The sequence below is a fragment of the Antennarius striatus genome, chromosome 1, assembly GCF_040054535.1.
Source record: "Antennarius striatus isolate MH-2024 chromosome 1, ASM4005453v1, whole genome shotgun sequence".
In the NCBI taxonomy this organism is placed as follows: domain Eukaryota; kingdom Metazoa; phylum Chordata; class Actinopteri; order Lophiiformes; family Antennariidae; genus Antennarius; species Antennarius striatus.
The window spans coordinates 29,410,103-29,425,975 of NC_090776.1; the positions used below are offsets into that span (position 1 = coordinate 29,410,103).

A 15,873-nucleotide genomic window follows, 5' to 3' on the forward strand; every position below is an offset into this window, starting at 1 on the left:
AGAAGTTCACTGCTTTGAGTTTCTGATCAACAGGTTTGCTGACATATTTGTTTGAATGCCATGAATTTTGGTGGTTACTGAGTATTGATAATGAAAAAAAAAAGTTAAACATCTGCTTTAAATAGGATGTGTGAAGTCTTGAAGTATTTGATTGACGGACAAAACTGACAGTGTGGCTTTTTTCTGTCATCGTGTCTGTATTTCCGCTTTCAACACATCCCTCTTCCTCTTGGTGTGTCTACCTGTCTCTCTTTAGTCATGGTGAAACAGGAGCACAGGGATGAGCTGGACCGTCCTGCAGTACCCCCTATGTCGATGCCCCTGGCACATGCAGCCAGTCTGGTGCGCACCCAGCTGCCTTCTCCTGAGCAGGGCCACCAATCTGACAACCTTCTGTCCTCCTCCCCTCGTGGCCTGGCCATTGGCTCTGGACCTGGTCTGCTACCATTGCAGGCCCCCTGCCCCACCCTGGGCTCCCCATCTTTCCAGCACCTGCCTCACCTTCAGGGGCACAGCTTGCAACACCCCCCTGCAGACTGTCACATGACGTTCCATCCAAGCTCTGTTCCTGCTCCTCCCCGGCCCTCCTATCAGCCTATGCAGCACAGTCACAGTCATAGCCTGTCTTTCAACGGCCAGTCCAGCATTCCTCCTCAGGGTTATGAGAGAATACCCTTTCAGCACAACCCCAGTACGGCCTCACGCCCGATTGGTATGGGGATGGTGTATCCTTCCTCTCCTTGCTCTTCACCGTCAACGCCCTCCTCTTCAGCGACGAATCCCATTGCTGGGTCTCCCCAGAATCAGCAGCCCCTGCTGAATCCCTCATCCCCACACCTCCATACACTTGGAGCTTACCACTGCTCCCCAAATCCCACCCAGGTGACCTCTCCCAGTGGCCACGCACTCGTGGGGCAGCATTCCTCCCAACTCCAACGCGCTATGGGCTACCACCCAGTAGGTCAAAGGTCATCCTCTTGCCCTACACCGTCCAGCGCTCCTCCTCCTCCTCGCATGATCCCCTCTCCACACTCCGGGCCTTCGTCTCCTCAGCTCCACTCAATGCCCTACCATTCCCCCACCTCGTCCTCCCCTACCTCTGGTGGTAGTCCCCTTGGCCCCGTGCAACAGCAGAATTCAGGACAACCTTCTCCCCAGGCTACAAGCCCAGTCATGGTCAGTCTGTCTCCAGTGGCAGCAGGGCCTCTGGTTCAGCCTCTGAGCCCACAGGGGCCCTTCTCCTCAGATGGGGAGAGTCTAAACATTAAACAGGAGCCAGAGGAGAGTGAGCCAACGTTCCGCTCCATGGGCCTGCAGGACATCACGCTGGATGATGGTAAGAGATTTATCATTTATATATCTATAATTACAAAATGACTAATGTTTTACTTCCAGGGATCAATCTCCACTTGACATTGATGAAACATAAAGAAACGCTTCAAGTTGGTTGAAAGCAGTGACAACAAAGAGTCCTCTATTTTATGATTGTCCAATTCATAAAAAGAAGTTAAAAAAGTTGAAGCAGACACTTGCTCAGATTTGATTCTAAAACAATTAAAAAGAGAAGCTAGCCCTTAGACAAAGAACCCTGGTTCATCCACTCATACTCCCCTACTTTCAATTTGCCGTGTCTGCGGATGCATGCCTCGTCTTTTTTCTCTCGGTCTAAATTTTCCTATTTTTCCCATTTTTGTTCTGTCATTATCACATTTTCCTTCCCTCACCCTGTCCTTTCTAACAAGATATTTACAAAACACATCCATCTGTGATTAATTCAGTTTTCTGTCTAACACAAGGGACCAAAGGGAATTTTCCCTTCAATATGCCAACAATATATCAGGCATAAAATAAGCTTTATCTGATAATGTGAAATGATATAAAGTGCCCATTGCTGTATTTTAACGCTTTAATGCTGGATGATGATGACAGCATTTTTTATTTCACTCTAGTGCACATATGTATACAGGGTTATTACTCTAGACAATAGAACTAGATAGTAGCATATCAAAGCTTCCGTTTCTCTGGCAGCAGTTTGGAGATTAATTCCACTTCTTTTTTTATTTTTATATTTTTGACATTCAGTACTCACAGAGCGCGTTTCTCCTGTATATATGTGACCCTGTATGTAGGGCTATGAACAATTTTGATTAGATGTATTTGACAGCAAAATCAAAGGTAACGTGATCTTTTAAATATTTAACATCTAAAAGTATTGATACTTTGAGGCTCAGGGTGCCTAATAGCTTTTTGAACCTTTATTCTCTCGATCCGATTCTGAACAAAGCCCATTTAACATGCTCAGGAGAACTTGTAGACATACTGACTATAAAGTTAACACTCGTAATTAGCAGCTCGTTTCTCTCTTCCTTGCAAATTCTCTGCTTTAAAATATGTGTCAACACTTCTGAATTGTTCACCTCTTTATCTCCTATTCTGAGCCTAGTCTGCTTTGGTTAACCTCGGTGCCATATTCAGATGAGAGTCCTAAAGGCGTTGGTTAATAAACAGCCTGGTGAAGCTGTGTGAGGGAGGTGTGATATTGTGCACTAGCAAGGGTCAGCCTAATTAACACAGGGCAACTGTCAATAAGTCATGTGTGAAAGACCAACAAGCGCTGAAGTTCATTAGTGCATAATTCGTATGCACAGACACATGCGTGCTAACACACACTTAAACGTTGTGTGACAAAGCATTCCTGCCTGTAACAGATTCACACATGAATGCATGTAAACACGTAAAAGCTGTTTACACTGAGATGGTTCAAAGTGACTAAGACTTGTATGTAGACAGTCTGTCTTACAAAGAACTACAGTAACTGCACAATGTGAGAGAAGTTAGTGACTGACACATTTCAGAAGGTAACAAAAGCTCTCCCATTGAGTCTGCGGTTAAAAATAGCATCTGTGCCAGCCCTGCTCTGGAGGCCATGTTGTGAAGTAATAATGTGAAAGAGCTAACACTGTGCTCTAAATTTTAGGAGTTTGCACCACTCCATTCACAGCCAGCCTGCCTGAACAGACACTAAAATTTTATGTACTGATATATATTTTTAACTACAGAAATCTAATGACTTGCTTATTGAATGCTTTTTATATATATTCATGTCTACATACTGTGTGTTCATCTTTTTTTGTGTATTCATTTACAGACTGTCAAATGTGTCTTCATGGATCTATATCTTTGCTTCACTTTTCATGAAAGAATAGAGATGAAAAGTACATCAAGCAAAAAAGCATTGATAACTTTTGTCAGAGGTATCATATAGTATTATAATATGGTACTATAGTATTACAGTACTTAACAAATGTATTGATATAGAAAAGAGATCCATGGTTTGCTGATAAATGGTGCTTTAGCTTGTGTATATATATATATATATATATATATATATATATATATATATACATATATATATATATATATATATATATATATATATATATATATATATATATATATATAAATAAAATATATTTTAAATGAAGCAGTCCATTGTTAATCTGTGTTAAACTAGAGAAAGTCTCAAAACTCAAATATACCTTGATTGGTGCATATCAAGTCATTTTCCACAGGAACATTAATTTGTCTGTAAAATAAATAAAAAAATCTGTTCACATTGTGATGAATACATTTGTAAAAGTGCTTCATATCTATTCAAACTGTTTGTTTTTTTGTGTGGATTTCAGCCAGCGTTAGTCAGCACTGAAATTTACATAATCACACACAAACTAATTCTGCACTGGGAGATGATGTATAATCACGTAATACACATTTCTGATACATATTTCTGTCTATAGCATACAGGACTTTAAACACAGGCTTTAGACATGAGGTAATGAAGCTACGTCTTTTTCAGTCTAGCTGTACTTTATGTATTTCCTACTATTCTCAGCTTACAGTAGTATTTCATGATAACATATAATTTAGTAATACATTCAGAATCAAAGAATATGACTTGAAAGAGATTTCTGATCAGTAGAATGCTGAGACTGAGTCATTATTACAGTCATCAGACATGTGATGAACTACTGCAGGAGTATCACAGACATGTGACTGTGACATGAGAGAGGATATGAATGTGAGTGTGTTGAAAACTGCCCCGGTTAGCAAGCAGATGGCCGTTGTGACGCACACCAGAGCATGCTTGAGTGTTTGTGTTTGATGTGGTCGAGGTGTGTGTGCGCGTGTGTGTGCGCGCATGCGTGTGTGTGTGTACATGCGCAAAGCAAGAGACATGGGAGGTGAGAAGACAGACTGAAAGACAGATGGACAGACAAGGTCAGGATTCAAACCCATTGCAGGGTCACTAAATCAAGACATTCAATCTGAAATGTAATGCAATCACAGATTAATGTAAAGTATGGATGATCTTTACAGAATGCATTTGAGATCTTAGCATGTCAATATTGTCAAAAATGCAGTAGTAGTAGTAATTGTGGTATTCATTTTGAGTAAATATTTTTTTAAAAATATTAATATTCAAATGAAATAATTCATGAATCAATGAATGAAATCAGGTACAGGCAGCAAGGCCTGTTGGTTGGATGTTAACAAAAGCATTGACCTGTATTAAACAAAAAAATAAGTTTTTCAAGAAAGAGGCACAGAATGCTACTGAAGGTGGTTAAAATCTGTAGGTTTGTGTATCTCAATTATTTCACCCAAGTAGAGTTTAGAGCATTTTCATCAAATGTTCTCAAACATGGTGTCCTCATGGTCAGAGTTTACCAAATTGACATGAAATTGAGACATGACATGCCAGCAGGAGCTTGGCACAAACTTCTAGAGCATGACATACCGTTGACATCCTCTCCTGAAATCCACAGATATTCATTCTGGCAAGAAGAAGCAAGCACAGATGATTGATGAGCTTAGCATATCAACGCTGTTTTTGTAATAAATTACCATTTATACCCCCTGCACATATTAGCCAGGTTTCCCCTGTAAACTTGTGTTTGCTTACTCCACAAACACAGTATTGCCTTTAAGAATAAGCCTGGTGTAATGATGATTGTAGCTGTCATGGTGACAGAATCCAAAGCCGCTGGGCTGCTGTACATTTAACTAATTAAACAGCATGTGATGATCTCTGTGTTTACACGGTGGACGTGAAGGGATAACACGTTTTGAGTTTGTGTGTTCTCTGATCCTGTGTTGTTGGCGGTTTGTGCTTTGTGCAGTCACACCAAAAGCTGGTCTTTCCACAGATACTGTAATGACACACACACACACACACACACACACACACAGGGAGGAACATGTTCTCCTGTGGATGATCAGATGTACGAGGCCGTATCCATGCAGCAAGCATATACTTTAGATAACCGTTTTCATTTCTTCTGGCACAGATACATAAATGTTTGGGAGTTGCTAACTTTTAACATATCTTTGTTCATAAGAGATACACACATTTGCTCTGCGTATTCTAAATGTAAATATTCATGTAGCATCATTTTGGAAATGTTACTTATTTGTTGTGTTTCCCAGATTCATATGAAAAGTTCTGCGCTACTTTTGTATGAATGTATAAGGTGTGTCCAAACAGTTGGTGAGCTCAGCTTAGCCTAAAGGCTGAAGTAGTGAACAGGTGTTTTGGTTATGTTCATCCAGTGGCACGTCTCAAGTTTCAAAGCTAACTTAATACAGTATGTCATAACCACCAAAACTTAAATGCTACTTCCACAAACAAAATGTAAAACTCTATTTAAACTTCAAAGTATTTTAGCCAGTTGGCTTATCATGAGGACAGCAAACAATAATTATTAATGCTGTTAGGCGATTTAAAAAATTAATCTAATTAATTACAGGAGTTGTAATTAATTAATCTAAAGAATTGCATTTTAATCTCATACCTGCTAAAGGCCCCAAAAATAAAGACTTTGAATTCTAGGACATTACAAAATTGCGGTGCATGACTAATCAATAGAATGCACCAAGATAGAAGATTTGAAATCCACATTTTATTGGTTAAATGTGCTTCATAAATTAAATTCCAAAGAAAAAAGGCCAAGCACATCAGCAAACCAATTAGGCCAGGGGCATTTCTCAAAAATGCAATACAAATGCAGTTAAATAAATAAAATAAATAAAATTCAGAAATAAAGTCTCAAATAGGCACATAAGCAGACTCTCAATCAAAATGAATACTAAAGCTGACTCAATATAGCAATTCGAAATGAATAATATAACATACCTCTAAATAAGGCAAATAAATAGTAAGATGCCAACAGGCTTTTCCTTTAAAGGGTAAGATAACGTTCAACTCTGTGTCCTTCACATGTTATGCATTTAAATGATACTTTAGGCTGGAGCTGCTTCGGTGATATGAAGATTCTCTTTTACAAAAGGTGCAAATAATAATATTATTATTATTAATAATAATAATAATAATGATGATGGATTAGATTTATATAGCACTTTTCTGGACACTCAAAGACGCTTTACGTCGGATCCATGATTCATTCACTCCACATTCATACCTGGTGGTGGTAACTACGTGTGTAGCCACAGTTGCCCTGGGGCAGACTGACGAAGGGTCTGTGGGGCAGAATCACTGCGTTTTTGATGATTGTCCCGTCTTTTTTCTTTTTAGAAATTAAACTTTCCGCCCAAATGTCCGAGTGGGCTTGCCTCGCTCTCCTGTGTCGCGTCCATCTCTGTTGTCAGTCTTCCTGCTTTTGACTAGTGGCGCAGGTAGGAAGTGATGTCACTGCAGCCTACGGGTCCCTCAATGGGACAAATTTAAAATGCTCTTGCATTGACTTGCCACTCACGATTAATTGCTTTAATTCTTATAGCGCGTTAATTTGTATCGTAATTAATTAATCTAATTAACGCGTTAAAGTGACAGCCCTAATAATTAAATAAAAATATAAGTGATCGCGAAGAAGGATAACTTTCTGTCACAGTTTTAATTTACTGGATGGAGGTGTGGTAGTAAGATACAGTATGAGGTTATCAGACATGATATTTCTCTTTTCATGTTACGCATGGGAAAAACACTTGTCAGACTATAAGCTTTAACATCAAACATTAAATGAAATTAAATGTAAAATTACACTTGTAAATGACTTTTGGGTTTTAGGTGAGTTTATACATTATCTTAGCTACTTTGAGTCTGCCTCATTTTTTGTATTTTATAAAAATGAACGTGTTATTTAGAAGTAAGTATCTCTAACATCAACAACATTCAATCAGCACTGTAATGCAAACTAATTTAAGAGCTTTACTTTTTTCCATAATTATTAACTTGTGTGTAAACAACCAGGATTAGATTCATAACAATCTGTAATTAATTTACTGTAACTGTTAGTATTTGTATGGAACAACCCATTTTTTATCTTTGTTTGCTCATGCATAAGCATGTAAGGGATTCTATTAGTCAGAGGCTTCATGCTAACGGTAACTAACTGTAACAAAGTAATAACACTGGACTCTTGATTCAGTGGCAAAAAAAAAAAAAACAGGCTAAGGAAAATAAGTTTCCATCAAATCTAGTTGCTGCTTGTAAAAACAATGGTGAGCAGTTACTGGTCTTTTCCCCTGAAACAAGGGGAAACGGACTCTCTGTGTCATCTTTCCATACAATTAAGGTCTAAGTGTGTAATGCAGAAGCTGGAGTCTGGTGGGGAGATGGTGCCAATACGGCGTTTTTCAGAGGACTGGACAAGGAGCGTGCTAGTGTGGATAGAGCAACTTATTAACTCTGAAAATCCATTATTTATTCTATTCTAATTATTTTTGATGTTGTGTTGTATGTTCTAGCTCCTCCTGGGTGTTGATTTGTGTACGTCAGAAATTGGGCTGGAAAATGAATGATAGTCATCACGTGTCTGCCGGTTCTAAAGTGAGCGCCTGACAAAATGTGGTAAAATAGAGTTCACTCCCATCTGAGAATGCAGAACTGCTGAAATATGTCTATGTAATTGTGTTTAAACACTACAAATTTCTTTTTGGTTTGTTGAGTCATGTTAGGTTCTTGTTGAGTGAAAATGTCCGTTTTGCAGAAAATGTTTTTAAGCTCTTTTTTCTTAAAGTAAATTCAACTACTTCTAAGCAAAAATATAAAGTATAATCTGATGTCATCTTAGTGTGAGGAATTGCTGTTTTTCTATCTTTGTAAATTATACATATTTTTTAAACATTGATTTAGCCTTTGAAATCAGCTTTATGCTCTCGAATGAAAAATCCTATAGTATTCTCTATTGCCCAGCAAAATGTCCTTCTGAAATTCTGGTGAAACTTCATTCATCTGCCTCAAAGAGTTGCCTCTGGTGTTCGCAGATCTTAGGCAACCGGCTTGTGAATCACTTACGGTCAGATGAAATGGGAAATCCACTGATGATTCAAAGAAATGTTGACTCTTGAATAAAACTCTCCAGTGTGCTGTGTGCACCCACACGCTCATGCATGTGAAATGATCATAAAACAGAAAAGGGTCATAGAGCAGCAGCAGAGTGGAAAGAGGTGAGCAGAGAGACGTTTAATAGACAGATCTAGCAGATTAAATAATAAACGCCAAATAATCATCTATTTCCAATGTGTTTTGTTTAGGTTTTTTTTATAGTTCAGCTTTAGTGAAGGCGTGTGTGTGTGTGTGTGTGTGTGTGTGTGTGTGCGCGCACACGTGTGCGTTTGCATGTGTGTCATTACGAGGTGCCAAGTGGAAACTGTGTGCTTTGATATACCCTCTGAAAAGCAAACCCAAGTCTGTTCCCATCCGCACAAATGTTTTCCATCGTGGCATGTTGTCTCCATTTGCTGGACTCAAGAATCAATCTCAGTCGCTTGCTTAATCTGCTCTGCCAGACTAATGTTTTCTAATCCTGAATCAGGGAACATTCTTCGGTGTATCATAGAGCGATGATTACACTTTTTCCATTTGGTCAGTAGATATGTTAATCAGTTCTGTTTTGCATTTTGCAAATCTTTTCTTTATACCTCGTCTGAGATGCTCTTTAACAACAGAGATGTGTGATCACCTGACCTCAGCGGTCTGCTGTTAGAAGTGGTGTAAATGTTAAACTGTGGGAAAATTAAGGAGTGTCCTCAGGTCTTTTGATTCAGCATGTGTGGTAATTCATCGTGAAAAATGTAATATTTCAAATGACTGTTCAGAAAGGAAGGAAGATGATCGCTGATGGACCGGATAGGATTCTGACTCAGGGATGTCAGATCTGTATTTTGACCAAGGGGAGCCTCCCTCCCAGTCATCTCCAGAGGAACTCCCTCAAGATGAGCAATTTAGAGCCAAATTTACTCGTGCTGGCAGTGCTGAATCAACCTTTCTGAGCACTACCAGTAAATGTGAGAAAACAGTCACAGTAGTGAAACTCACCAGGGTGCATCACAACTCGGAGATCTCTTTCGCTTGATTGTTGATGTGTGAAACGCCAGCTTTTAAACAAATGATACGACTGAAACTCATCATTCTTCATCATTGCAGCTCATGTGATCTTCTTGCAAGTATAATATATGTTTTACCCAGAAATCGGAATCTTTGTTTTTATAAAAATCATTCTCCTTTATTAAGTCGTTGACATTCCGTGAAGATGAATAAGAATGAGTTCTGATTCTTACTCTGAAATAATATGAAATATACTTTTTTTTCTCATTCAAGTCTTCAAATTTTAATTGAACTCAGATGAAATGTTTGGATTTTAGTTTAGCAAAGAGTTTCTGACTGATTAAATGAGGGATGTTCTTTCTTCTTTTAGGAGAAAAGCAAGTGAGACAAGTTTAAATGAATTATTCTAAATTCACACTTGATGGAGTCACCGCTTTACAGACCATTTCATGCTAATTTCTCTCTGCATGACTGTGACATGTATGCGTTAAGGGTTGCCTCTGCAGCAGTCTAATCAGTTCAGCGGAAAGTGGAATGTTTTTGCAGACGCCCACTTAATGTTGGTCTTTTGCATTTTGTTGCTCATATTCCTGTGGTGTTAAAACAAATTCACTCCTTTCAGCCATCAGAAAAGCAATATAGGTAGGCCTGTGTCACCCACTGTCTTAAACAGACAGTTGTCGTGGTATCTGATGTATTTTGACAAAGAGCGTGGAGACAGAATCCCAGTTGACTACCAGTACAGCTGATGGACCTTTACCAGCTGTAAGATGCTGTTTATTTCAAGCACAGCTGCAGCGCTAGTATTTCGAAAGGTCGCAGCCTTTAAAGGAGATCTGTAGTCCTCCATCACATTTTTATTTTACAGGTGACACAATCAATAAGTGGGCCAACTCGCTGTTATTATAGGTCAGTGTTTATCATAAGAGAGTAAATGTTTGCTTTAATAGTCCCAGTGTAGTCTCTTGCATTCGTGGCGAAGCTGTGAGTGTGTTTGTGTGTGTGAACATGGTTGACATGGGAAAGGAAGAGCCTCCCACGCTAACAGGATGATGAGAGTGATGGTGGCCAGACACAAAAGCAGGCAGCAGAAAACACAAAGCAAACAGCAGAATGAAAACAAAGATGTGTCGAACAGAAAGATACAGTTTGTGCAGAACCGTAGAGAATGCAGGGTTTGTCACATTTTACAGTATTTGTGTGCAAAAATAGGTGAAGAACTGCATTCTGTCTTGTTCGTACATCAATCCGGAGTCAAAACCAGGCCTGATGTTAGAGACCCACCCTCACAAACCAGTTTGCCCAGCCCGGCTCCTGCGCTTGGTTTTTGTTTTTTTTTTCTGACCTGTCAGCGTCATCTTTAGAACTCGTCAAGAAATGACGTTCAAAACAAAAAATCCATTTGCATCACATTTTCCATGAATTCCAAACAAAAGAAGGCCTGCTTCTCTGTCGCCATGTGTTCTTTAAAGCTATTTGAAGTTGATTTACTCCACTGCTGCTCTTTTTACTGGCTCCCCACTGGGTCTCTTGTGGTCCCAGTGTGAATACTGAATGGAGGCAGCAGATGTAAAGCAATCACACACTGGCTGGGAAACAAGCAGCAGCACAGTGAAAAGAGTAATCTGTGATTTATTTAAAATCTCTGGATGATTCAGTGGAGTAATGAACCTCACTGTGCGACACCCCGGATGTCATGACATGTTTTTAATAACAGGGTCAGGGTTACGCTGTGCTTGTGTCTAAAGGGTTTAATGTGCTGTAATACAAGAGCTAATCTCTTCCGTTATGCCAGAAGTGATTTTATGCCCTTTCAAAGTTGTGACTGATAACTTTTGGTTTCCCAGGTTATTTGATTTGGGGCTTTTGGTCGTCAGAAAAATTCTTAGATAGAACAACATTGCTCTCTGCTGGTCAGAAAAGTGTACTACAGTTCCACAATGCACTGCGATCCATTTCAAGATTGTATGGATGTATGGGTAGCATACAGACCTTAACCCCCAAAATGGAAAAGCAGCTGTGGACAAGAAGGTGGATGCAAGTATGGATAGAATTATCAAATGACTGGCTTTGTTGGTTTCATGTCAAGTTAGAATGTTCACCTCATCGTGTTTTTGTTACGAACATCCTGTTGTTTCCAGACATTCATGTAAATTCAACACTAAAAGATTGTCTCTCTTTTGTTTTTGGATTCACAGTGAACGAGATCATCGGCAGAGACATGTCCCAGTCCCCGAGCTCTCACCGTCCTCCATCAGCTCACAACCACTCCTAGCTCCCTCCTGCTCTTAAACCTGATAATCCTACAGCTCCAACAAACAGACGGGGACTCTGGTCCTGTTTGTGGCTCAGATGTTGGTCCTGCATGCAATGGGACAGGAGGACAGGGAAGGAGAAGAAAGACTGTGGGCAGAGAGAGTCCTGTGGACTCTCCAGACCACCATCCTGACATGAAAGCTGTCTCATGTGTCTCCTCTGATTTATTTTATTTTATTTTATTTTTTTACTTTATGTCTCTCAGTCAGAGATACAAATGCAGAACTCACAGCTTTGCACAAATTAAGCAGAAAGGTCAGCAGGAGAATGTGTGGCCATGTGGAGTCACACCAAGAATGAAATGGTACGATAATAATGAGGATTAATGAAATTGTCAGTACGTGAGCAAACCCTCTTCATTAGGTCTGACCTTTCAAAGCTGTCTTCCTGACCAAATCAGCGCTCCCTGAGTTCTGAGCACTTACTTTGGGAAATAACTTTCTGTGGAGGAGACAATGCAGCGGTTGTCATCCCCTTCTCACCAGCATTGACCTTAATCTATAACGATGTCTTGAGGTGTTTGAAATGTAATAAAGACTCAGTGCACGTTCTTTCGCAGGAAGCCAGAGGTGGAATCCTAATCTGGTCTGAAGATGTTCAAGTTTCTTTGTTAGTATAAATATCATTACAACTAATGAAACCCTAATTTCAGTAAAAAATATTTCAGAAAAATAAGAATATCTGGCTGAACTTTTTTGTGCGCTCTGACATTTTTTAGCCAAGGCTTAGAAGTGACGACACAGTTCACTCCTTGTTTTTGTCTCCTTTAAATGTTGAAACCATTGAGGTCTGCAGTGCAAGAATCCAGCAGGGTGGATGAGCTTCTGGTGCTGGTCTGGGATCTGCAACCTGCAACATTCCACAACTATTAGTAACCTTGCAGTCATGTAGATATCTGTATTCTTTCTCTTCTGTTTGATCTTAAATCCTTCCTCTTTTTCTTTCTCTAAGTTGAACAAATGCCTTATTCACACCTGGTAAAAGCTTTTCTTGTCTTTTTGCACGGTTGGCTTCTTTATTCAGGAACGAGGTGGGTGACTTGTGGAAAGTTCTGATCAACGAATGGTGTCCCACTTGGTTATTTTTATTCAATGATGATTGAAGATGTCCTCTATTGCTGTGGTAAAGAGAAGCAAACCTCTGTTTCTGTCATCTTTTTTATGCAATAACCCCCCCCAAAAAAAAATCTCCAACAGGCTGTTGTGTGCCTTCTTTTCTATTAGCCAGCATACCTGAGATTGGTCTGAGGGCCTCGGTGACATGTAATGGGAAATAATTATAAGACAAAAGTTTTTTTTTAAAAGTATTTTATATTTAGAGAGGTCTTTATATTATATTTATGTATGCCCCCTTCTGGAATGAACAATTTGAAATCCCTACTATAGAACATCTGGATGTAACACAACTCACACATCCCGCTTTTCACACACGTTTCACCAGAATGTTGTCAATTCAGTATAAGGTGTTCACTAATATTTTATATTCTGACAGACATGCAGTGCCTGCATGGCGGCAATAACAGTCTGGAGGAACGAATGTTTTCAGGTAGCTTTCTAGTCAGAAGCAGACAGACGGATTCTGGTGTAGAGATCCCCTTGGCTTGATTTGCCTTTGAGCTCGACAATGATGCTCCTGCATGTGAGACATGAGGAGTGTTGCATATAATGGTTTGAAGTCAGTTTCCAGGTGAAAATGATTCTACTATGCATTCAGTGTCTGCCTAATGCCTTCAAATATGAGAGAAAAAAAGACAAAAAAAGTCCTTGACACCTAAATAGAAGTAGGCTCGCTGTTGCTCGACTGACTGTCAGTATCCTCTGGTTGTGCATCAGCCGATCTGCCTTGTGAGGGATGCTGTGCAAGAACCGCAATAGGTTACGTTGTGTGTAGGCGTGTATGGACGGTTTATGATTGTACCAAATATGCTGTACAGAAGAGAGGAATTTAAAGTGTCCTATTTTCAACAACTGAAGCAAATACATGTATTTAGGCTATGCAAACTATAACAGCAGCAAATGTAAGCTAGACCTGGAATATGAAAAAAGGAGAGTATATATTATTTGTAATAATTGCTTATGACTTTCACCGAGTGAAAAGGAAAAAAAAACAACCCCATTCAGATAGTGAGAGTATCATGTCACCATGTAAACTATTAGGATGCCTTAACTCTTTGTTTGAAAACCAGTTTGTCGGTGTGTCTGTATGCTGTTCAAGGTTGATTTTCTGTCCCAAAACATAATTCAGTAACAATAATGGATTTTTTTTTTGTTTGTTTGTTGTTGTTTTGGGTTTTTTTTTTTGGGGGGGGGGGTGTATAGGATGGTTTATTTGGTGAGAGAAGGGAAATGGTGTTTTGTACATAAAGCTATTTCTGCAGCTTGAAAGACGTGAGTCAACGAAAAAGTAAAACAAACCAGTATTGACAGTAAAATCTTGCTGCCGTCTGTCACAACCAAAGACCGAACAATATGTTCCCGTTTGTGGTAAAGCAACAGAGACTGTACAACTCTATTTTTGATACTTTAGATTTCATTCCCGAAAAGTTGGGGACATGTATGAGTGCTGATTACACACACAGACACACACACACACACACACACACACACACACATATATATATACACTCACATGTTAGTTTTGTAAAATAAAAGGGAAATACAGGTTTAGCTGATGTTTACCGAGCCTTGTATTGTCATTTCCTGTATATTTTGTATGCTTTTTTTTTTTTTTTTGTAATTTTGAAGACTGCAGTGCTTGTTGAACTTACTCCAAGGGGAATACTTTACACCATACTGTAGGCTCTAACGTAGTGTGTAGCAATAAAGCAGAAAACTCATTCATAGACGTTTCTTTCTTTTCTTCTACAACCATCACACCAAACCGTCCTCGCAGACCAGCACAAAGCAAGTACGTAGAAATTAGTGATTATTATTGACGGCGTAGTTCAGTAATGAATGCAGGAAGAACCCATTTGGTGTCAGCTTGCATAAATAGAATTTGGATCAATTTCAGTGACATTTTGTTGATTAATACACAGAACTGCTGAGCCATTGTGAGGGACTTCAGAATGTCTGATATGGCATCTTCTACTATTATTGTCCGTCCTGCACACAAGTTACTTCCCCATTTATTTGTGCCATTTGTATTTGCATTCCTTCACTGTGAAAAAAAAAACCACAATCAGAACTCTGGGTGACAGAAACTGTTCCAGAAGGGTCAGTAGAAGATCCCCAAATTTAAAGACCTTCTTCATGACCCATACAAATCTGTACTTCACTGTTCAATGATGGCTCTCGGCGTGTCGTACGCATTCACTGGATTCGTCCCTCCAGCATGCTCAATACATCCGCTTTATGCCCAGTAGGCAGTACACACACACACACAAAAGAAAATACCCTGAATTTGTGTCTTTTTCAGGATCTTCTCAAACATTAATCACATGTTCAGCTCTGGCAAAAAAAAAAAACAAGTCCTTTTCGTGTAACTTTTTTGACAAACATCTGAAAAGCAGGGCACGAAGGCTGTTTCACCTTAACTTGTGGGGAGAAAGATTACTGTCTGCATGTTTTTTTAAAAAGCATATTTGCTTAGTAAAGAGGAGGACTACAGAGTTTAAATGTCTGGGGAAAGTTTCCAACTGGTTTTATTGAAATGAGAAAAACACCACGTGGATTACGGTCATAACTTTTATTGTTTACATTCTTATACACAGCTCTAAATTCACACAAGTCTCAAACTTGCAACAAAAGAAACATCTCCTCTGCCACCACAGGTTGACCTAGCCTTGTTGGCCAGCATGGTACTCTGGGTAATGTAGGCACAGTAAAGAGGAAAAACACAGACAGCTGTCAGCAGGTCTCTCACAGGAAAAAGTCACGCAGATTTCACACAGTACTTCGATCACTTCACCGTGCTGAAAACTTAATCGTGTGGGAAACAAAACGGAGGAGCTCAAGGAGCTGAGGTGGATTTCTGTGAGGCTGGAGGGCCTCTGACATGCTTCAACGCTTCAACGCATAACACAATCAGTTTTCACAAAGCAATGGGTTTACTAAAAACTGAATCAATTAGTCTACTCTGCTGAAGGGTCTCTTAACTCCTTATTTGGAGCAAATCTGTAGTGCTTGAAAACAAATCTAAATGGAATGTTGTTTTTTAAATCATATATAAATGCTTCACAGAAAAACATTCAGTTACAATTTATCATCTGT

General features: G+C 39.4%; 1 protein-coding gene across 3 annotated transcripts in view; it reads left to right on the top strand.

The window, feature by feature from the left end:
• Positions 1–14,504, top strand: part of nfatc3a (nuclear factor of activated T cells 3a) — a 63,426-nt gene extending 48,922 nt beyond the window's left edge. For all 3 annotated transcript variants that reach the window (XM_068310039.1, XM_068310048.1, XM_068310031.1), the window contains exons 9-10: positions 257–1,336; positions 11,545–14,504. In XM_068310039.1, coding sequence (XP_068166140.1) covers positions 257–1,336; positions 11,545–11,621 — 1,157 coding nt within the window. In that variant the 3' untranslated portion in view covers positions 11,622–14,504. The remainder of the gene's footprint in view (positions 1–256; positions 1,337–11,544) is intronic.
• The last annotated feature ends 1,369 nt before the right edge of the window (positions 14,505–15,873 follow it).